This window comes from Thunnus thynnus, chromosome 11 (assembly GCF_963924715.1).
Source record: "Thunnus thynnus chromosome 11, fThuThy2.1, whole genome shotgun sequence".
In the NCBI taxonomy this organism is placed as follows: Eukaryota; Metazoa; Chordata; class Actinopteri; order Scombriformes; family Scombridae; genus Thunnus; species Thunnus thynnus.
Genome location: NC_089527.1, coordinates 10136908 through 10161466, shown reverse-complemented (window position 1 = coordinate 10161466; position 24559 = coordinate 10136908). Strand labels below are relative to the sequence as shown.

The window sequence follows — 24559 nt, the reverse complement described above, 5'->3', positions numbered from 1 at the left end:
TAGTATAGCATTACTGCAAGTAGCTAGGATTTCATTAATGGCCTCATCTTTAAAGCTGCAGCATGTTGGAAACAGGCACCTTCTGAAGTTTAGAAATACTCGCAAATATTTCAAACCCAAATTTTGTCCTTTGAGCGGATAAAGTGGGACAGAGATGGAGAAAACATTTTTTGCAGCAGTTACAGCCATCAGAGAGCTTTTACCTCATTTTTCAGCCTGCTGTGTGCAGCATTTTTTTTAAATACTCACACAAGAAATTAATGTGCATATGGGTGACATCAAAAAGGGCAAGAGTCTACATTTCTATTCTGGGGCTCTACTGGAATATCTTTGCATGATTTATGTTTCAAAAAACATTATTATCTTATACTGTCCCTTTATGCAGCCCCTCAGTTCAGCCTCTGTCTGAAACAGGCTGTTTTAGCTCCTGTCTCTTTAAGGCCCCCCTCCCAATCAGCCATTTCTGTTCTGATTGGTTAGCTCCCAGAAACTGTCCCTCGACAGAATTCCGCCTGCTCCAGATGCTACGTAAACAAACAATAGCAGTAGGATTTCACTTCCTTTTCTCGTTCTTTACTCGAAAAGTCAACTTCTCAAATACATCCATTCATGATTGAGCCAGAATCTGAATCGAAATATGCAAGTAGACAATGTGAACAACCCATGGAACAACCTTAGCAACAAAGACTACAGAACGGACATCCATTTATGGGCATCCCCGAACAATCTGATGTCAGTTCAATGGGGAAATGGGGGTATCGTTACCTTTTGACTGCCTTTTTGATTTTCAGGGAGCATTTTTACATGTTTTGGAACTCTGACTATGTTTATCATGGATATCGGACATTATAACTATAGAAATGACATAAAACCACAAAAAGCATTATATGTCACCTTTAACAATCATATTGTTCTGTTTGCATCAACGTCATGTACTCAAATGAAACCTCCGCTGATGCTTAGTGTAGGAGACTTGAAGGGCTGGTATGACTCTAGCCCATTAACCACATCAAAATCAGGAGGCATGCAGCAGGGTTGTAAATACTAATTGTCCATCACAAACAACACAGGTGAGATCAGAGAGTTAATGTAGTGAAACCTAAACAGAAATCCATTCAGCATGAGTGCGAGGCTGAGCAGTGATGCTGAGCTGGAAAGAAGACCTTGACAACAGTGGCAGAGCTTAAATCTCAGTGTAAACAAAAAGGTTTAACCTCATTACAAAACACCTGAATGTATAAGTGAAGAGAATCCAATTAGTATTACAAAAAAAACATGTTCTAATTATGAAGCCCATCCATGAACCTTCCAGTTCCAGTTTGTTTTTTTGTTTTTTTGTTTTTTTTTTATTTGTCCGTATCATTAAACAAGTCCTACACTCGATTAACAAAAGCCAGACAGCAAGGCCCTGATATGCTCAAGGAAAAGGTCAACTCCTTCGTGTAAATTAATGTAAGCATTATGTTGCACAGTCAACATATGTGTCTCTATGTCTGTCTGTTCCAGCATTCGTAGTTTATTTAGGTTAATCACAAGATCTCATGATTGAAGCTGTGTAACAAACCATGCATAATCACTTGGTATCCACTGAACATCAAGGGTTTTCAGCAGAGCACAGGTGTGAGCAAACACACACATGCACACATGTTCAAAAGCTTTGCAGTTAGACAGGCACTCACCAACGTCACTCCATTTAAAGACATATCCACAAATGAGCATTAGTGCAAACTGAGTCATTTCTGCTTTGATAAAGAGAAACTCATAATTTCTATGCTGTAGCCATCATTTAATCTCTTTAAGAAGTGCTTGTGGCGCTGGTGTGAGTGATCATGAAGGAGACTATTATTATTTACACAAGTCGAGAGACATTTTATTTGTCATTTGTCAACTCAAACATACTTATCCTGAAAGAAAAAGGTCATCTTCATTTATCCATTCTCATTAGCCAACTCTTTTAATCAGTATCAAATCAAAGATCTCATGCAATGTCACATCGAATGTCTTGTTTTTCATTCCCCCCTCCCAAAAATAATCACACACAGATGGTATCTGTATTTATTTTGGAAACAACTGCAATGTCTCTGTAGCACATATCAACGCTATCAAATGCCAAAACAGGTCTGTAAGTGGAAATTATAGAACGATCTAGGTTACTCTTTTTTAAAAGAGGCTTAATGACTGCGGTTTTCAAAGCCTTAGGGGAAATGCCTGCAAGGAGAGAACTGTTAAGTATTTGCAGTATTTCCAAGAGAAAAGAGAAAAGACATTCACCGCCTTAAACATATCAGTGAATGTCTGAAACCTTTAAATCAGAATTTTGACAATTTTAGATTGTATTTTATTTAACAAAGTCCTTGTACAGCTACTTCTGTTCAGATTTAAAGATTTTAAAAAATACATTATCTTACTCTAAATTAAAAACAATGTTTTTACTCAATGTAAGGTATGAAAGAAATTGTTGATCATATCAGCATAAGTATTGAAAAACTCTAAATGATACTCTGTGTCAACTGCTGTAGTTTTGAACTATATTTAGCTCTGCAACATGCATTTACATGGTGGACCCTGCCCCCTTGCTCAGGCATTAAAATCTAAAACCATATATGCTTAATTTCAGAGAAATGACCAAGCCTAATAGAGAAGAAGAAGAATTGCTGTTCTAGTTAAAGGGGAAAAATGAATACAGTGATTTTTGACTCTAACATTATAATCAGCATTATATAGATTTCATAACTATACCTGCAGAATGACGGCCTGTGAGCACAAACACACACACAAACACAGTGTTATACAAACAGATTCATGCACACATACCACAGCAAACACCCAAAGGAAACTTTAGTCACTAATGATTAAGATTAGGCTGTAGCTTATATCTTAAACGAATTAAATCCTTGAAAGGGGAGAAAGATTAAGCCTTTTCTTTTTGGAACTACTTTTTATATTCAGGAAACTTTTTACATTCTATCCCCATATTGGTAATACTTCTAACTGTGCTATTTAAAGAAATATGTTCCTATCTTCAACCTATGTCATTCGCTGGCATGTGAGCATGACAAATGGGTGTATGCCTGTATGTGTGTGTGTGTGTGTATGATTTGTCGTAGTCCACTTGGTGCTGAAGAGGAGGAGGGGAGATGTGACTGAAGCATCTGGTGTGAGAAACCGAGAACGCGGAAAACAACCTCACTGCTGTGCTCAGCGGAGCTTCAGAGAGTGTGAATAGCAGGGGATCTGTTTATTGTGACAGTGTGGTACTTCTACAGAATATAGCGTGGTATCAGCACTGTATGATTATAGTTTTGATTAAAGCCGAAGCATAATTTGTAGTTGTAGCAAGTTGCACTGATCCACATGCCTTATTGCATTAACATCCACAGCAGGTACTCACAACTGTGTCTGGTAAAGTTTTACCAAGAACTTTTATAATTAATCAAGAATAAATGAATAAAACAAGTCTCTCTTGAACTGGGGAGTATCTGTTCTTGAGCAGCAGCTAAATAAATTGGTAGCACACACTGCAGTGGATTTATCAGGTATTTTAGAACGTAAAGTCACAACTACGCAGAGCAACAAAACACCTCAGTAACCTCACTCTATCTGTGAGAAGTCAAAGTACTCTTGTCCCCATTCTGTCAACAATAAGATACTATATAGTGATGCTCCATGCTGAAGCCAATAAATCTCACACACAGACCAATTGTCATTCATTATATAATTGCTAATAGATGCCATTTACCAAATACAGTTTCAGCACATGCTGTCAAATCATGGGTTGTAAAAGACGGCATTATCCTGTTCACTTCTTTACAATACTTGGATACAGAAAAGAATGAGATGCTTAAACACTAAAGATTAACATACCAGTAAACAGCCTGTGGCCACTCAGTAGTCTACATTGTCTACTGTTGTTTAAGTGCAAGCCCTCGAAGAATCAAAATAATCTGAGGAATGACTGGAGTAATCACTTCCTACTAAGCAGCTATGTGGAAGAAACTATTACGATGCAACTGAAAGAATCACGTGTGATTTTCAACCAGTATAAATCTACCAAGTTCATAATGTGTATGTTTGTTATTTGTGACTGAAAAGTGACGATTTAGTGCAAATTCCTAGACCATCTGATAACAGTGATCCAGTTTGAAAAGACATCTTTTAACGTAATAATAGGTTTTGCTTCAGGCAGCTGGCAGATAAGTTAAGGGAAAGCTCATGACATCTGACATCTGTCTCAAAAGCAGTAATTGAGGGAAATCACAACGATCCTGGAAATGGTTCTCTATGAATGACATGCAGTGTATAAAATTCACCTTGTGGGACCTTTCCCAGTGAAAGTGAAGCAGTTCAAATGGCAAAACATTACATTTGAATGGGAAATTTAGAGGAGCTATCCACTAAGAGTTTGCTGCGCCAGGCTCACTGTTAACAACCGAGCCATAATCCAGTCCTTCCATATCAGACACAGATGTATTTCAACAAGTCCTCCAAATTAAATGACCACACACTGTACATCGTTTGACCATGTGCACTCTAGGAGTGTTTTTTTTTTACCATCCATCCACCCATCCTCCACCAAATGAGGAAAATTGTCAACTTTTATATATGTCATCTGAACTGTGCCGCTGCTCTTGGTCATAATTACTATGGCTGCTAGATGGCATCTGTCACTCAAATCTAACTATATGTCGCAACTGACATTACGACCTAATGAGTCATTTTTCTTGGGAGGACAGGTCAGTCTTTTGTATTTATGCTCACACATAAACAACCGAAACATTTGACACATATGATGGATTTGTCCAAAGAAATTTATGAATGATTTGCACAAATTTGGCATAGCCTCTCATCAGACAAAATATATAATACGGAACAGCTCCATCAAACTATATGTGTCCATGAGCAGACATAGAGAGGGGAGGCAAAGTCTCCATTACTAAACCAGACAACATGGGGGCACTGGAGAACAACTCAACTAATCTTTCTAAAACCTATAATTGGACCAACAGTGTCATGAAAAAAGTTATGAGAAGAAATAGAGAAGAAACTGGCTGGCAGAGGTATGGAACTGGTATATTCTTGCTAATTCCTGTACCTCAGCTGTCAGGCAGACAGCATGAAAATGGGCCAAGACTGAGGTAAACAAACGCATAATTTCGGAGAGGATGTTTGAAGGGGAAACTCAGTGTCCTGCATTGTGTTCTGTCAATGCACACACATACAGTATATTCAAAAACAGACACAAACCAAACACAGATGCTCAAAAATGTGTGGTAGTTTCAAACTTTGGCTTACCTTCCATATATGTTATGTAAGCCTACATGTACACTAATGTCCCAACCGTACAATTACAGGTCTGCATGTATTTCATGAATGAAAAAATGAAAAATACTACAGTAATTCACATAAGATTCAAAGCTGGGATCACAGATGAGGCAAACCAGTGCTTTAGCAGCCAAGCTGACTTCGAAGTTACAGCCTCATTTAGTCCTTATAGACTTGTCCCACAATGGTACATGCACAGTAATACCTCTGACATTTTTAGGAATGACCAACACAGTGACATATTGTATAAATGCTGCTGGTTGCAGCTAAAAACACAATGACACATAATGACCATTTGGACTGGGGGAAATTAAGTCTTATCCGATTATCTAAATCACAATAATGATACACACCTGAAACAGAAACTGTTAGTGCAAAGAGAAAGCACACACACAAAATTAAACCATGCTGTATGTATGGTAATGGGTACAAAAGCAAAGCAAACAAAAGAAGGCAAAAAAAAAGAAAAAGAATAAGAAGTAAGTAAATTATTTTACACTATTTAGCCTTGCATTTCTTCCTTGTTTGCAACTTGGCATTTACCAGTAAAAATAGACTGCACATGGAAGGGAAAACAAATGAATAAATGATTGTGTTTTCCACCATGAGACAGACAGTGGGTGGGGGAAAGGTTGGAGTTGGGTGCACGAGTAAGGTGGAGAGAGGGGGGAAGGAAACAGAAGATGGAGAGTGGAAGTTAAAGAGGGAGGAGGTTTGGGCGGAGGGGAGGAAAGGAGGGAAAGCGGGTGGGACCACAGGATTGGGGGAATGAAGCACTGAGAGGTAGAATTAGGGCAAACGAGGGAGGGTGCGAGAGAGGAGGATATTGGCACGACTGTGTTTCTGCAGCGACTGCCTGGATATGATGAATGGCCTGCAGATACCACTGTACAGCTGAACGCAAACATCTCTATTGTGTACACTCTGCCTTCTGTGATTCATCATTTGTTTTTGCCTTGGCTATGTTATTCTTTCAGATCTAGCAAATGAGATAGTGAAAGCAGTAAGAGTCAGCAAATGCATCTCCAATGACCACGAATGCATCCCGATAATATTACAGCACTTTCATCACAGTATGACATAAAGAATTATTATCATGTGAGCTATGATACTTATAGACATTGTGTGTCTTAGATACAAACATGTCAATTCTTGTCTAGTGTAGTCCATCTTTATTTTGAATAGCAAACTATCTAATTCAAGACACATTGAAAGCACTTCAAGTCAAACCCTACTTTTAAGGATGAGGCTGATGTTACTCTTTATTTTTCTTATTGTCAACAAATCCAATAAAAAAAGACCAAAATCAACTATGCATTAGTCAGTATCTCAGTATTTCCTTCCTGTCTGTGGCCCTCAGCCCCAAACCCAATTGTTCTTACTAAATGTGTGAATCTTTAAAAAACATGTCATGCAAACAGGCATGCACTGGGTTTCCAGTTCCGGTATTAATCATAATGAAGAAATATGTCATCCAGTACAACAGGGTGGCTTATTGATGTGTTGGAAAACACTGGAGGTCTGTAATGACACAGATAAAAATAAGATATTTATCAGGCTACACAGGAGATATTTGTTAATAGGATCTATTCATTGTTGATTTTGGTCTTTTTATGGGATTTGTTGTCAATAAGAATATGGCCCACCCTATCCTTTAATGGTAAAATCCAATTTAAAACATTTTCACCACTGTTAAAATAAAGTCACCTACTGGTGATCTACATCATCTTTACATTTAACTTATGAGTCAAACCATTTACAAAAAAACGCATTTCCTTACTTTCCTCTGGTGGTATGTAGTGCCAGATTGGTTTCGGTTACACTGGCACAGGTTTTGTCTGTTACAGTACAATGGAGGTGAAGTGAACTTGTGGTGCTCAAGCCATTAAAAATCACTAGTTACTTGTCATCCCAGAAACAATATTAATCCACATACATCACTATGGAAGAAATAGCCCAAACAAAAAATTGTTTGGTTGACAGTATATTCAATCAATTATCCAGATGTTCAGAAATTAAGTGTCACAGTAACATAATGATTTCATAACTGCTAAAGACCTCTGTTCAGGACAAGCAGGAGAAAGACAAAGTCAAAAAATCTTATGGTCCAACACTGTTGAAACTTCCCCAACAAGGTACTTGCTATGAACACACAATGTAAGAAGATATGGATACAGATATAGATTGTATGTCTACTGTAAACATTCCAACAACCACTTTTACCACTTTTAAGCTCTGTTTAGCTCAAATATTTGTAGTAGGTAATTCTGTAGAGTAGCAGATGTATGCAGCTACAGTCACTGATCTGAGTCTTGTGTGAATGGAGACAACAGAGATTAACCTGTGACAGCCCCTCTGGTCTACAAGTCTACAAGTCAAACAAGGGCTGATTGTGCCCTTCTTACCACGTGTTAAAAATGCGGGTTTTTGTGTGGAAGTTGTATCACAGAGCTAACTTTTTATGCATTATCTGGCTCAGCTCCTCCCATATACCGCTACAAAGTCATAGCACAGATAGATATTCATAAAATGATGGTTTATTTATAACTATGTTGGGTTCTTACTTTATGTATCTGGGTTAAATCACATTAATTACAGCTCTACTGCAGAGACAGAGAAAGAAAGAACAAGAGAGAGAGTTGAGGAGGAAGTTCTGTGTTGCTGTCTTGGCCAAATGAGCACTGCTGATATTTTGGACTAGACAAAGCAGTCAGATGAAAAGTGATAGCTTCCTTTTTTTCTTTATTTTCTTTTGTCCTACTGTGTCATTTGCTCTACAGATCTTAATAATTTCTCTGGACTAACTCCATCTTCCATCTAAACCTCCTGCTGTCTCACTCCAACTTTCTCTATTTTCTTATTTCACACATTTGTCTTTATTAGTTCCTTCCTCATTTATGTTTCCTTAGTTTCCATCCTGCTCTTACTGTACTTCTTGTTCCCTCTTTTCCTAAATTTTCCCTCTCATTTTCCACTGTCACCTCATGTCTTTCTGTCCCCTTTTCTCCTTCCTGATCTCTATTATCCCTCTCTCTTCCTCCCTCTTTTATTGCCTCCTAGCACACACTTTCCATCTCCTTGCTCAAATGGTTAAATGGTTGTTGGCAGTGCAACTGATTGATCGTGTGGCAGCCTATTAGTCCAGAGTCCAGCTCCTACAGCCTCCTAAAAGGCCTGGAAGGCCATCTGAAAATCATCCTTGTTGTTGTGCAGCCTTTTGCCCAGTCTGTATATGGTACAGCTTTTCCAGTGGCTGCTTAGCAAGCACAACACAAATGCAACACAAAAGCACACAATGCAGAAATCCAATTTTACATTACCTGGTAATAAAAACAATATCTATTCAATGTACTTACACAACTTGTACAACACAACTTAGAATTTCCAATAAGTTACAAAAGGCAGGCAAAACACTTGAGGAAATGTGCAATTCTTAAGATTGTTCATTAAAGCTGGAGTGCACTGTTTACAAGGTCAATCAGCAGCCCCCTATATGTAACGGATCATGATTGGTTGTCTTGCTGTTGCTGTCTTTTAATAAGATTTTAAAACCAGGTAGAACATACAGTGTGTCACGGCTGAGCTCTCTGACAGCAGTGAGTGGAGCCCCATTGCTAAAAGCTACTGATTCTCTCAGTGACAACGGTGCTTCATTATAGTCAGTTCAGTTTGTGTTAAAGATTTGTTCATACATGTACTGAACAACTCTACTTCTTTTGGTAAGTGGCCATGATTAGTGTGGTAATACAATCCAAGGTGTCCTGCTAAAATAATGCAAATTTGCTTCAATTTTGCCATTCTTCACCTCCATCATTATTATTTTAGAGAATAAGAGAATAATATATATATAACAGCACAGAGTATTGTCTTGGGACTAACATTTAGTGTCTAAGACCCTTATTTGCATAAAACAACAGAAATAAACAAACATGGGAGGGTCATAGTGCTGCTGCAGAATCACTTTGGATTTTTTTAAATTTTTCATTTAAGTAGAGAACCAAAGGAAATAGTTGTCTTTGTATGTTTCCCTAAATCTTAGGACAAAGCCCTTAATTTATTCCATCACATTTGTCCACACAGATCCACATCTGTGTGCTCACATGCCTTACTGACATGATGTCATCTTGTGGTTTCCTGTGTTTGTCAATCATGTCTGTCTTTTAGTGAACTTTCTGATGACTCCTTGAAATTCTCTGCCAATTGAAAGCTCACAGCTCACAGCTTTCAGGAGAAATTGTGTTTCATTTTATTAAAGACAACAGAAATATCATGTTATAATGTTACTTTACCCCTGTGGGTAGAATTGTATGAAATGTTACACACTTGTGCAGTGTGACTGTATGTACAACATTCTCAAATTTGGTTGCAATCCATTTAGCATTGAGGAGTTATGGCCCGTTAAGTGCATCAGGCCTTCATGAGGTCATCTAATTATGGTACGTACCAAGTTTGGTGATGATTAGAACAAATATGTGCTAAAAGAAGCAAGAATTGTGTTTACCAAAAAATCAAAAATGGTGGAAAATTTTTTCAGGCGCAAATGGGTGTGGCCAATATCAGTCGAATCAGCTTCAACCAAGGAACAAACTGTGCAAATATTGTTTTGCCACACCTCACAGTTCATAAGTTATTAGCCAAAACATGAAACACATGATAACTGACCACATGGTGGCACTATAGGTACCATATTTTAATAAATTAAGCATTTCTACAAGGGGCAGCTGTCCAAAAAATATGAATACTTTAGCACATTTAATTTTTGAGATATCAACTTTAAAACATTCCTCCTATAGACTTACCATTACAGATTTTAATACTTGAACATCTTGATATTTGAATGGTTTCTGTCGCTGTAAGTACGCAGAAGAAGTTAGCAACTGAAAAATGTACAGAAGAAAAAAGAAAGGAAGAAAGAAAGGAAGGAGGAAAGAATAGAACAAAGATAACATACTGTGAGAGCTTCACTATAATAATAATACATTTAATTTGTACTGCACTTTTCATAGTGAAGTAGTAGTTTCATAGTGAAATTCAAAGTGCTACAATATTAACAACATAGAATACATGACATAAAGAAAATAGTAATGAGTTAAGATGAAAAAGCCTTCCTGAATAGAAAGGTTTTATGCCTTTTTTAAAGGAGTCTAGGCTCTGTGCTGCCATCAGATGGTTAGGAAGGCTGTTCCACAAGCATGGTTCAGCAGAGCAAATGGTACAGAGCTTAGTACTGGGGGTCCGGAGGAGCAAGCTGCCGGCAGATCAGAGTGTGTGGGTGGAGGTTTGTGGAATGATCAGTTCCTGTAGGTAGGGAGGCACATGTCTGTTGACAGATATGTGTGTGAGTAGCAGGACTTTGTAGTTAATCCTGAAGGAGACAGGGAGCCAGTGCAATCAAAACAGAATTGGTGTTATATGCTTGTGTTTTCGCACTCTCATCAGGATCCTGGCAGCACTGTTCTGAATGTACTGGAGCTTCTGGATGCTCCTGCCTAGGATCTCTGTGAAGAGCGCATTGCAGTAGTCCAGTCTTGAGATAAAGGCATGGACCAGTTTCTCTGCATCTGACAAGGTTAGAGAGGGGCAGAGTTTAGAGATGTTTTTGTAGAAAGAGGTTTTTGGTCATCAAAAGTCAGCTGAGGATCAAACATAACACCCAGATTAGTGCCTGAGGAGGAAAAGGGGTTGTCCTGGCCATCAAAGGTGAGATGAGGTATGGGGGATGACTGAATCTGGTGTGGAGTGCCAACAAGGAGAGCTTCAGTTTTGCTGCTGTTTTACTGGAGGAAATTTGTGCCTATCCAGGCCTTTATCTCTTGAAAACAGGTGCTGAGGTATGACTTGGCTGCAGAGGGGCTTGGCACAGTTTTGATGTACAGCTGGGTATCATCAGCATAACAATGAAAAGACATCCCATGTCTGCCGGCGACACGTCCAAGAGGGAGCCTGTAGAGGTTAAACAGGATGGGGCTGAGAACCGACCCTTGCGGAACACCACAGGTGACAGGGAATGATCTAGCTCTGCATTGTCCCAGTGAGACATCCTCTTCTGGTAGGACGGAAACCACTTAAGTGAAGAGTATGATAGTCCAGTGGTGGTGTGGAGGCGCTCTAAGATGACAGTGTGAATTACAGTGTCAAATGCAAGGATAATCAGGAGAGAAGGGGACACTGCATCAGCTGCCATCAGCAGGTAATTCACAAACCTGAGCAGAGCTGTTTCAGTGTTGTGTGCTGAAAGAGAACCTCACTGAAATTGTTCAGTAGGTTGTTGCATTTAGGGTGGTCCTGAAGCTCAGAAGCAACCGCCTACTCGAACACATTGGACAGGAAAGGGAGGTTGGCGATAGGGCTGTAGCTGGCAAGAACTTCTGGGTCCAGGGTGGGCTTCATGGGGAGGGGGCAGATGACTGCAACCTTGAGGGCAGATGGAACACTACCAGTTTGAAGGGAGAGGTTGATAGTTTGGGTGATCAGGGGGCAGAAAATGGGAATGTATATCCTTGTGTCCAGGGCACAAGTACAGGGTTTCATCTTCCTGAGGATTTCCTCAATGTGTTTCTACCTGACACCAGTAAAATGGAGTAGAGACAGTGAGCTCCCAGACAGAGGGTCAATGACAGGAGGAGGCAGAGAGGAAGAGGATGGATGTTGTTGACCTTGACTCTGAAAAAGTCAATGAAAGTGTATCGCTCTGCTGTAGCTTCAATTGATAAAGATGATTGTGGTTTCAGGAGATGATTTATGGTGAAAAAAAAGATGCTTAGGGTTGCCAGGATTGTTATTAATTAGGTTGGTGTAGAACTGTGACCAAACATCTTTAAAGGACTCTGAGTAAGTCCTTTGATGTTCATGGAAGGCTGGTTTATTGACAGCAAGGCCAGAGTGTCTGAAGCATCGTTCCAGGACACATCCAGCTGTTTTTATTTTCCGCAGGTCATGAGTGAACCAAGGAGCAGAGCGTGAAAAATTGAATGTACCACTTTAACAGGTGAATAGCTAGCCAAGCAAGCACAAAAGACACCTTCTCAAGAAAGGTTGCGAGCTAACACAGAGCAGCCATTTATAAACGAGAAAAGGATTGGCCTTGAACACTACATCCCGTCTAAATGTTAAAATACTGCTAGGTCACAAAAAGGCAGAAGATCTTTGCAGATTTCCTTACAGAGAGAAAAAGGGGAGAGGGGGAGAGGGAAAAAGAGAAAAGCAAAGTAAAAAGCTAGAAAGGTTGGCAGAAACAGAATGAAAGATATATAAGTAGATAAAGAGGACTTTGACTTTTACCCCTCTTCATTATAAGATGTCCTCTAGGGGAAAACTCTCCCCTACACACTGGACAGTTTGATTGAATCAATTTGGAGTTTTGATCTCTTAGAATATAGTGGAACTAGTAATCTCTGTAAATACAAAATTACAGAGAAAAAATAAAGGGGGCAAAGAGAAAGAGATATCGTGAGAAAGCACATAAATAAGAGGTAAACAAAGTATAGAGGAAGAGGAAACAAGCTGACGAGACGTAAAAGATAAAAGATGGCGAGAGAGAAACTAGGGCACAGGCAGAAGGAAACAGCACGCTGGTGTTCTTTAAAGTTGAGCCATCACAACCACTAAATCCCCGATGTTGCCTGCCAGGACTCATCCCGCCTCGTCCCTTGGTACCATCGCATTTTTCAGAGCTTCACGCCACACCTCCATATCCATCTGTCTCTCACTCTCTTCCCCCTCTCTCTGCTCCCTCTGCTCTCTTTCACTAAGTTGTCTCCTCTTCACGCACACAGCCCCTCTCCCTTTCTTTCTTTCCTATGCTGCATTCATTTATTAATTACTTAACCCAGAAGCCCCGACCCGTCCTCTCAAGGCTGCAGTTACAACTGGCAGACGAGTCTACCAGTTGTAACTGGTAGACTCGTCTACACTTCCCTGCACGCTTCCTTCCATTCACTCACTCTTGCCTTTTTTTTCCCAGTAGCCAGGCTGTCTCTGTCCCTAAGTTTCAGTGGTTCAAATTTTTGTGGGTTAGAGGCCAACAGAGTAATCAGTTTGGCCAATTAAACAGTGCTGATAGGACGTTTTACAAATTATTGGAATCGGCAAAACTTGGCCCCGACAGTGGCCAATGGCTGCACAGCATGTACGTCACTGTTGGTGATATTGGCTGACGGTTTTTTCTTGCTCCAAACTACACACAAAACCATTCTCGGTGTGTCTACTTTGTGTTTGTGTTTCTGCTTCCATGCTTCCTTGCACTGGTTTCACTTGAATAGAAAATATGAATCAATCCATACCATCCTCTAAGAAGGGTATTCATTTGTGACAATGTTCATATTAGAGTTTGAGCAGGACGAGGATGTTGCTATGTGAAAATCGTTTTAGGTTCTAGGCTCTCTAAAGTCCTTCATAAAAAACTGCATTTCAAGTATTTCACTAAAGCCCACGTTTTGCCCTTGAAACACATTGTGACTTGAATCTGATGCTTAGCCAGGATGACAAAGCAACATCCTGTGTTGCACTCACAGCAGTACAGTACGTGATAGACATCCTCTATATCATAAGACAACAAAATTTGTGTTGAAACTGTTGCTTCATCCTTTCATGACATCAGGGGGCCTCTAAACCTCTAAAAATGCATCACCAAGCAGACTCTGCATGAAAACAATTTGTTCCAGATCCAAGGTTGTAGGATTCAGTTACAAAATACAATACATGCATGTTTATCCCACAGTAAAGGGAACATCAAAGCAGTGAAAGACTTCCGTTGGAAATCAGACCGTACATATCAGACACTTCCAGCAAAAACACTATAGCTCTGTGTTAAAGCTCTCAGGGTGAAGCTGAATGAAGACTAGGAATCTGCTGCTCTGCACCTGTCTCTTACTTTAATACTTAATGGGGTTTGACAAACCTATTTTAGACTGATGAATTCTCAGACTATGTCCTTGTGTTAGTATAACAATATACACCTATCAAACCATTGTTAATTACATGTTTTTAGGGAACAGTGGCCAATGAGATGTATGAAAAATGTCTGTCTCTTACTTGCAACTACACTGTGCCTTCTTCAGATGAGTACTCACCAAATATATCATCGTATATGTCACATTTACCTTCAGGGAATCAATCTTATTCCCACATAAATGGCAAGGAGCCTTGAAATTAGGACATAGTAGCTCAAGATGGAAGTATGAAAAATTCAGATATGGATCAATCACCCGCTGAGGAATGGTACCAATAGACCATAAACCTGGACATTAGATCATCAGTAAGAGTTCGGCAAATTGTCTCAAACAACACGATTGTTAACTGTAACTAAAAGCAGAAGCTTAAAGTAGCACATTGTGAGGTTTACTGTGAGGCTGCAGAGTTTCTTATATATTCCTATGTGAGAAAATGAATATGTGAACAGCATTTCTTTTAACATTTTGGGCAAGAAACACTCCTCCAACATTTCAATTGTTTTGAATTGCCCCAACAAATACTACTGGTGTAACACAGCCGATGAACCAACAGTGTTTCTTTGTATTACATTGTATGAGGCACCAAACCAAATTTTCTAAATAACAGGTATGAAAGCACAGAGATACTTTTGAGCTTTCAAACTTAAGTGCCGTGATTTATTAATCTGCTTTTGTGTACCTCTGACCTTCATGTCAATGTGTTCAAAAGGCGCATGCTCTTTGTCGTCATGCAGTTCAAAAAAACTGTGTGTGATCTGTTTATAATATGCTGATTTCAAATTAGTGACACATTACGTGTGCTTGGCTGACATTCAATTTTCCTTACTTTCATAACTGAATAAAAAAGGGCTTCTAATTTCTACACACGCAATGTGAGGCTCGTTGGACACACTGAAAGAATCCATTGAAAATCTGTCCCTGATGCACTGTTAACCATGGAAGCAATTAGTTGTTTTCTCATCAGTTTTTTTCATGTGCCTTTGTATTAGTTACATACACAATTGTTATTTACTTGTTCACTGGCTGTCTTTGTTGAGGCTCAGAATATCTAACAAAGAGCTGCTGTTTATCCTGCAGATATATAAAATTGAATTGTATATTTGGTTTTAGGGTTAATTAGGGTTAGTTTTGTTTAAATCAAAAATAGCAGATGTGAACTTAGTCTCAACTATACAAATAATAAAAATACAAACTATAGTGATTGCTTTTTACCTTTGTGGGACAGTGCAACTCAATCCTTCTGTATCTTTTCCAATTCCACATTGTAAGAGAGAGGTTTGTAAAACCACTTTCAGCATGTTTGCACCAATACTACAACAGATGTTTCCATGACAACATCCCCTCTTAGTCAACAGGGAAGTGGGAAATAAACTGCCACAATCTGTAACTAACTTACACTACTGGATAGTGCAGTTCTTGTTGCATACTTGTACTTATTGTATGATTATGACTTAGAATTTTAAATGCTTACTGAAAGCTGCCACAGCCAGTATGAGAGTGACCACGATGGAGATCCAGGAGACCCAGAGTGCCTTCTTCCTGTAGTTCTGAGCCTCGTGGGGCTTCAGGCGCATGCTGCTCTCGAGGAGACCTGCAGTGAGACACGTAAACGTACTTACAAGGACAATTCCTTCTTTCTTTTCATCTGCGGTTTGCAATATTCATTTTATGCAACAGAATGATTATAACAGGCAGCCAGAGGTCTTGATTTTTCCCGAACACAATGTAAGTGTTCATTTGAACTTTTCAAACACTTGGATAGAAATAAAACTCTCTTCAATCTTGACTAATCAGTACTTGGCTCTTTGAAATAAAAACCTGTGTGCTTGCCCAGTACTCCCAGAGAGCATTCCTGTAATGCTGATCTTGAAATTCTGTTGCCCAGTCTACGTATATGTTGGTTAATTGCAGCATTTCGAATGAGTAATCATATTCTGGCTCAAAATGGTGCATCGTTTTATTCCTGACTATTATGACCAATAAGGCTGATACTGTAATATGGTGTAATTTGAAACAATATACAAAACTGACCAAATAATACATTATAATGTCTGTAATACAGTATATTGAAATGATCAAGGAGACTACCATGTGATTGCATTTCATAATATTTAGGTTATGGCTAAAAGTAAACTCTCAATGGGTATTTCCAGTGGGAAAACATGCAGGACTTCTGGAACCAGCGGTCTGTCCCACTTCTCCAGTCTATTTAACCTCATAGGAAAAGTCTGTTTTCAGTTATCCCCAAAGAAGGTGAGAGATAAGGCTCTGCTGCAGATAAATACTCCTTGAGACAACTGTCCACTGAAATGTTTTGTTGTTGTACCAGTTAAAATGAAACCACTTCTAGAAGCCCAGAAGACCTGTCAAGGGGTAATTATCACTGCTCGGGAACTGTTTCTTCTTCCGCCCATACATCCTCCAATTAGATAATCTTCTTTGCCTTTCAGGAGAGCAGCGGACCACACAAAACATTGTGTAATCCCTGGGGATCCTTGTTATACTGCAGATTACAGGTCATGGGTGAGGTATACTGTAGCACAGGCATAGCTTCTCAAGTTCAGCTTTCTTTGCTGGCCTTCACATAACATAAACAGAACTCCTGTCAGCTGCAGAATACATAAAGTAGTCCTTTGAGCTAATACAAAGAAACAAGCAAATAAACCAACAAAACCAAACAAAGCGAGTCAAAGTGATCAATAAAAATTATTTTTGATGCAATTGCTTGTGAGAACCAGATAAGTCTGCCTTTGTAAACCAATGTTCATAGCTTTTTAAGTCACAGTTCATCTCTAATGTCTAACACACTAAACAGAGACAGAATTATAGCAGAACACCACTCAGTCTAAACATCCACTTGCATTTCTCTAATGGCTCACAGCTCTGTTGCTGTGCCTCAAGTGTTTGCCCGAAGACACAGACAAAACAGCCCAGACTCTGAAGTGCCTGAAGCTGTTTCCGTGCCATGAAACGTGAAGCTGGCTCTGCAGATTCATGCAATATTTATAAGTCTGAACTTTTACATCCAACAGGGCTTTTAATGCTATCAGTTTCATTCTTTACAGAAATGTATTCCAGGGACTATCATAGTCGCCAGCTGGGACACAGAAGGTGTTTCCTTTTCAGGTTGCTACCTTGGCTGCAAAAACAAGCAAACAATGGTATCTAATGATGGGAGAAGGCAACCTTTCAAGCTACTGAAGCAAATGTTCTGGATACATTTTATTAATAAACGATTTGGAATCTTATGTAGGAGTAGTCTCTTTGATCTGTTTGACTTAGTATGTATAATTTTCTGAGTTCTATTTTAAGATTTTTACACATAAAAGGGCATTTATGTGCCACTGCATGCCATTTATTTGTACATTAAACAATCTAGTGAATGAAAGTCATGAACTGAATATGTAATATTGTGATGAAATGTGAAAAATTATGGAAAGAGTGTAAGGAATTTCATAAGGAAAACAATTTGTATAAGTGTTTTGTGATATTGAGATATTTTTGTACTCCACTTCTCAAGCTTGGGTTGATTTTTTTCTCACTGGCACAGATGAACAAATGAAGGAGCTGCAACATTATACAGGCTGCAACATTATGCACAAAATCCTGAAAATGCTTCCACACAAAAGACTTTCACCTCTTCCTGGCTCCCTCCATTTTTTCCAGATCAACTGAATTTCTCTGAATATTGCATCTCTCTCCATCTCCTATGGGAAAACCCACAGAACTGGGTCATTTTCATTTTAAATATTTAATTGTAAATATTTGTCCTGTTCTGCAGAAAAGCTGGAATCTTACAAAACTCATACAAATTAGCCTTGAACCTTTGTTGAGAAGTTATTCAATGCCATTCAAAATCATCTCAACTTTATTTATATTTAAATAAAATAAACACCAGGGATAAGAATAATATAAAACCAATGATTAAAACTTAAATACTAAGGCTATACAGTAACATTACTGCAAACTGAAAGCCAGATTAAAAAGATTCTAATATCAGAGGCAGCGTTTCCACAGTTTAGGGGCATAAAAACAGAAGGCAGCCTCACCGGTACTTTTATGGGACACATAAGGAACATTTAAAAGAAAAGCAGTGGAGGACCTTAGTGATCCGGCTGGAACATAAAATGAAAGAAAATCTACGGAGAAAAGTCATTTAAAGCTTTATAAACAAATAAAAGAACTTTAAAATCAGTTCTAAAAGATACAGGTAGCCAATGCAGGGTCTTAAGCAGTGGGGTGATGTGATCCATTTTCATTGTTTTAGTCCAGATTCTGGCTGCAGCATTTTGAACTAGCTGTAGTTTTCTTGTACACTTTTTGGGGTAATCCAGTAAAGAGAGAAGAAAGAGAGAATTACAATAGTCTAAACAGGTGGTAATAAAAGCATGAATGAGCATTTCAGCATCTCTCTGAGTAAACAATGCATTTACTTTGTTGATATTCCTAAGATGAAAAAAGGATGTTTTCGTGACCTTGTGTTTTAATTTGTTTGCTAAGACCACCAAACATTAAGTGAAGTTTTTTTTTCTCTGATGCTTTGGGTAAAATAATCTTATTTCTTTTCCTTATTTAGTCTTAAAAAAGTTTTTACCCATCCATACATTAATGTCAGTGAGACCGGCAATGAGTTCATGCAGTGCAATGGGGTCAGTTGGTGTGACAGATGCACAACTGTGTATCATCAGCATAAAATTGTCATTGACATGGTGATGGTTAATAATGTTTCCAATAGGGAGCATATATAATGAAGACAAAATTGGGCTGAGAATGCTTCCTTTATTCATCGGTTAGTGATGAACCACCTGATACTGAACAACTGAAAAACAATATGTCATAACTTACAGGCCCAAAACTATCACTGTGAATGGCAACACTGACTGTGGGGTAAGAGGACATCTGTGTATGTGTGTGTGTGTGTGTGTGTGTGTGTGTGTGTGTGTGTGTGTGTGTGTGTGTATGTGTGTGTGTGCGTCACAGAGAGAGAATCACTGCTGATAGAGAGCCGATAAAGTCACATGATTGTTTTAAGGACTAAAAAAGGCTTTTATAGAGAACATAACAGAACATATCTGATGATTGAATCAATTTTCAGTGGTGCCAAATCAAACAATTTTAAGAGTCAATGGGGAACTATTGTGTTTTAATACTGCGCTTCATTAAATTTGTAATACTAACAGAATTTAAACGAATAGTAGAAATGGATGCAACGGAGGCTGGGATATCTTGAGTTTAGGCCCTAGATTGGGTAAAATGCTATATCTTATGTTTCCCATAATAAAACTACTAGCATCTTTTTTGTTAAGCCGTCCTGGTCTTGTTAATGCCCATATGCTTCAAACTCCATGCACCCAGTTTATAATGCAGGCTGACTTTGAAGAATATGAAGCCTCGAAGCTCAAGCTGAGCTGGTTTGAGACTTTATGAAAATTTTAAAATTTCTCAGACTTGACACAGCTCCCCCAGAGGCAAGATACACAACCATACTGAATTGTACTCCTCATGACTGCAGAATTGACCTTTATGTGTAAAATTGGTGGTATTCCCCTTCAATGTTGAAAATCCGCCTTAACTTCCCCCCTTTTTACAGTATTGTGATTTTTGTGCCATTATATCCTCAATTTTTCTTTCTTTTTCTTTCTTTTTTTTGCATTTCTCTCCTTTTCTCACAGTCTGGAGCAGCCAGTTCATGTCCTTGTTGCTGCTAACTCCCACTGTTAGTCTGGTGTGCGTGGGGACAGAATGAGATGGTGTGGACAGAGCATCCAGAGGGAGTTGGTGCTGCTACAAGGATACAATCCTTCAACAGCTTCCCACCAGTGAACATGGCCACTTGTTTTTGTTGGAGAGCCGGACCTTTGTTTGCACTATCAATGTATTACTTTAACTGACATTTAGTCAAATTTGTATCTTAACTGCCATGAACGACAAAAACTACTATGGGGGCTTTAATTTAATGTCTTTACCGTAATATTGTACCTATTTAGTAGTCTAGAATCCCTTCAGTATCATTCTCATATCGGTTTCATTTAAACATGTAAAGTTTGTTGACATGAAAGGGAAAACATCAAAACAGTCACATGTTTAAAACACAGGCCCATTCACCCCTCAAGCTGAAATGATACTTTCTGTGTCTGTAAGTCCACAACAGTCTGCAAGGGTCCGTGTGACGTAAATTTCGCTATTAGAGGGTATACACGTAGGGTCTCTGCAGACATCTGTGTACCTTCAATTTGTTGTGACCATGCGGTTACAACGCTTTCTTCATGTAGATGCCGATCTATTGCGCATGCGTGGAACGTGTCCACCAAGTGAACTCAATAAGGTAGTATAAACAGAACAAATACGCATCTGTGGTGTCCGCAGCTGTCCATGTACAAGTCCGCTTGGGAGTATAAATGAAGCTTTATCTCTCACCATCTTGCTGATGTGAAATCATTTAATCTGGCTGTAATTGATTTCTTTAAAGAAAGCAAATCAAAGATAATCACATGGCTTGTGCTTAAAGGACACAAAAAAACCCTGTGGAAGGCCTCAGTCAGGGTCAAGAGCAAGATCAGTTTGTTGTATTATTGGCAAATTAAGCCAGCTGTCACACTGTGCAACGTATTGTGTGTGTGTGTGCCTTGTTTTGTATAAACATTGTTTGGTATAAACTGTGAGGGTGAGTCATAAGGTCCAACATTTTAGCTGTAGTGACACACTTCAGATCATAAGACTAATTCTCTTACATTTGGATCATTTACTTATTGAGGAACCAAGGCACTCATTGACGAGTCTATAGTTTGTTGGATTCAAGGAAAGACAAGCATATGACAAAATGTGCATGACTTCAAATAGCAGTGACAAATCATGTTACATGCATGATATATTGTTTTTTGCCTGATTGCAAAACACACATATCATGACTTGTGATGTTTTGCAACACGTTCTCACTCCCAACTTGTCACATATCAAAGCTTGGTCAGGACCCCCGACATCACTTTTTAACACACGGGGTACCCCTTTAGCCTCGTTTTTCAATGCGAAGCATCACGGTAGTCACTGTTAAAAAATAATTTTGTTTTGTGGTGTGACACTTAAGGGGTACCCAGTGCGTTAAAAAGTGACGCCACGGGGTCCTGACCAAGCTTCGATGTGTGACGAGTTGGGAGTGAGAACGAGCTGTGTTTTGATAACACCGAACCAGGTGCCAGAAGCCAGAGTGATTTCCTTTGGATATTAGGATAGTTTTCAACCCAGAAATAGTAGGATCGTAAATGAAGCTTAAGTGAGTTAAATTTTACGACACTCTATCCCCCATTAATTGCAAAATGAGGTTAAATGAAAGTATTATCTTTTTATGTATAGCACAAGGCACAAAAACTCAAAATATTACAGTACAGAACCTAAGGAGAGTATGCACAAAAAGTTTATAAGAATGTATACTATGGTTTCCATAAAAACTTTATATAATTTTATTTTAATTTATAATCTTATATTTGGGTAAAATATACTGTATATATTTGGAATAAAACTAAAAGTAGTTAGAGTAAATCCATATGAGCTAAACTAGCAATCCAGCATGTGTCTGTGTCTGTGTGTGTGGCAGAGGGGGAAGTGAGACAGCATGGTTAAATCACTTTGCTCACATGATCCGTGGCTGGGGGGATCAGACAGAAGGCATGTGCTCAACATCTCCTCATACGTCTCTCTGTCACACACACACAGTTTGGGTGGGTGTATGCATGTCTCTCTCTCTCTCTCTTTCTCTCTCTGTCACACCTTCCTTTGCAAAAAAATAATTAACATAACCATTTAGCTCAAAAGGCCGGTTGCAAACTTGCCAAAAAAAACTTTTGCTACATTAAAAAAAAAGACCAGAAAACACATGACTGTATATCATAATGCTGCTGGGAAGAGAGGAATAGACTAGAAAGATAGATGACATGGATAATCATACTCATAAGACTGCCAAGGTTTTCTAAGAGCGATGGCAGGGACATTTATGTAAATAAGAGAGAGATGAGGAAAGTGGGGGAAGATGACAGAGAGAGAGATGTCTGATGTGTGAATGTTTGCCAGCAGCTTTCTTTTGCTACACATCTTGATTGATTTTTTTTTTTAAAAAAACTTTCTTGACTTTTTAAGTACAGTTTCCTCCTTGATTGCAGCTCATATGGCCTTTAATATCTCTGTCAGCGGCCCTCATTCTGAGACGAGATATTTAAATTACCTGACACCACAGGCAAAATGACACAACTGGTTACAGACATTTAAAGGGGCACTCCACCAATTTTACACACAAAAATCACTTTACTAGGAAACAGGAGCTCTTTCAAGTCTTGAGAAAATAATCCTTGCTGATGTCATGGTGATGTCATCAGGGTTATCATGGTTTTTGGTTTGGCAACTTTTTAACAGAAATCCCTTCATGTGAAGTTTACCAGGCAGGGAAGGTCTAATGAAAGATGCTGTTGAGTTGCATTATGGGAAATGGAGGATCCATTGTTTTTCGAGTTGGACCCACACAAAAAGTCTGGATATCTCAGCCACTGGTGCTTTGATTTTTACAATTTAAAAATAACTCTTTCTTGTCTTTCACAAATCCTGAAACTTAATGAAAGTCCGATACTAATTAACAGTATCTCTTCTGGCTCAATATTCCTCCTAAAAGCTCAAATCTTCCCATTAAAGCCATTTATGCAATTAGAGCATTTTTACACATTTAATAAAGCAGACAAAAATCATTATTCACTCTGCCTTTTCTTGTCTCTTTTTTTCTTTTAGATGTTTGGTTCTTTTCCAGTATATATCAATAACAATATAGCTGTTACAACACTAATTACACTTTGTATTCATTACTTAATAATCACTCATATATCATTAGCAGGCTACTGGAAGCCACACAGTGTAATTAACATGTCAGTAATCCCTCAAAATCACATCCAGTAAACATACATTAGATCAAATTAACCAAGTGAACGGCTATAAGCAACAGGCTCAGGACTGATTGAATAACTGAGGCCCTCCTATTATCCACTGTGGAATGTTTTGTGTCACCAGTTTTATGCACATTAGATGATGAATGGGATTATATGAGTAGAAAAACCACACACAAACACACACATGTGCTAAACCAAGCAAGACTACACTTAAGGGTTTATAAGGTATTCATGTGACTATTACCAGAATGTAACTTTAAAGCAGACTGAGTCTGTGTGCCACTAAGAGCATGTTTTAAGTAACACTGAATTCCAGTATGCAGCTTTTTCCCTTGAGGCAAGCCTATCTGAGATCACAACTATGTCTACCACTGAGGGGATGGAAAGGACAATGAATGAATGACTGGATAAGTTTGGGGATATCAGATATGTTTTAAGCGTAATATGAGACTGACAACTTTTGCTTTAATCTGAATCCTGCTGATGTAGGACTATCATAAATTATTCAAATGACAGCGGGCTAAAAATACCTTACATGGGTAAAAATACCCCTTCCATCTCTCTAACATAAACGCGCGGGCACACATAATCACAGACATAAACATGAACATCTAGGGTTTAACTTTTCTTTAAAACAAACAAACAAACAAACAAAAAAACAACAGAATGACACATGACAGAGATAGATGAAGTTACCTTCTCCCTCTACACTGTCTGTGATTTTCATCTCCTGGCCCGTGGTGAACGTCTCAGTCTGGCCGGGGGTTTTGGCTTGCTGGTGATGGTTGTTGGTGAAGCCATCCGGGGCGCACTGGCCGTTCCGCATGGGGGCCGGGCAGGGATCCACAATAGTCGGGTCTGGGACAGGGTAGGACTCTTGGGTCGCCGGGTCTGTCATTGTTGCTGCAGTTGTTGTTTTTGTTTTCAGGCTCAGAAGCAGGAGGAGATGATGATGATGGGGGGAAAAAAAAGATTCACACCGGTTCGATAAGTGCAGCAGCCATCCAGCGCGTCCAATATGCCACCGGTGTCGACTCAATTGCGCAGGGGGGTGGAGGGGTGAAGAGATGGCGATAAGAGAAGATGTGAGATAAAGGATTTATCTCCCCAGCATCAGCAGCGAAACAACTCCCTCTCTGTCAACTCTACACTGCAAGGGGCAGCTCTGCAGCCTGAATGTAAATACCCTGTCCGACGGAGCCAGTTACAAACAGTTTAGGGTTAGATGCGGCGATGCGATAGATTGCTGAGATCTGCTATGAATCTGGCAGGCGGTGCCAGCAAGTTTTTTTTTTTTCCTCCTCCCCTTCCTCCTTCTCTCCTCCTCTCAGAACTCAGCACCTAATTCCCATATAGTCGAAA

General features: G+C 39.1%; 1 protein-coding gene across 1 annotated transcript in view; it reads right to left on the bottom strand.

Annotated features, from left to right (window-relative positions):
* The window catches only part of LOC137192433 (transmembrane protein 163a-like), a 67642-nt gene extending 43154 nt beyond the window's left edge, over nt 1-24488 (bottom strand). Inside the window, exons 1-2 of the mRNA XM_067603137.1 lie at nt 23894-24488; nt 15745-15864 (exon numbers count right to left, since the gene is read on the bottom strand). Coding sequence (XP_067459238.1) covers nt 15745-15864; nt 23894-24095 — 322 coding nt within the window. The 5' untranslated portion in view covers nt 24096-24488. The remainder of the gene's footprint in view (nt 1-15744; nt 15865-23893) is intronic.
* Between the last annotated feature and the right edge of the window lie 71 nt (nt 24489-24559).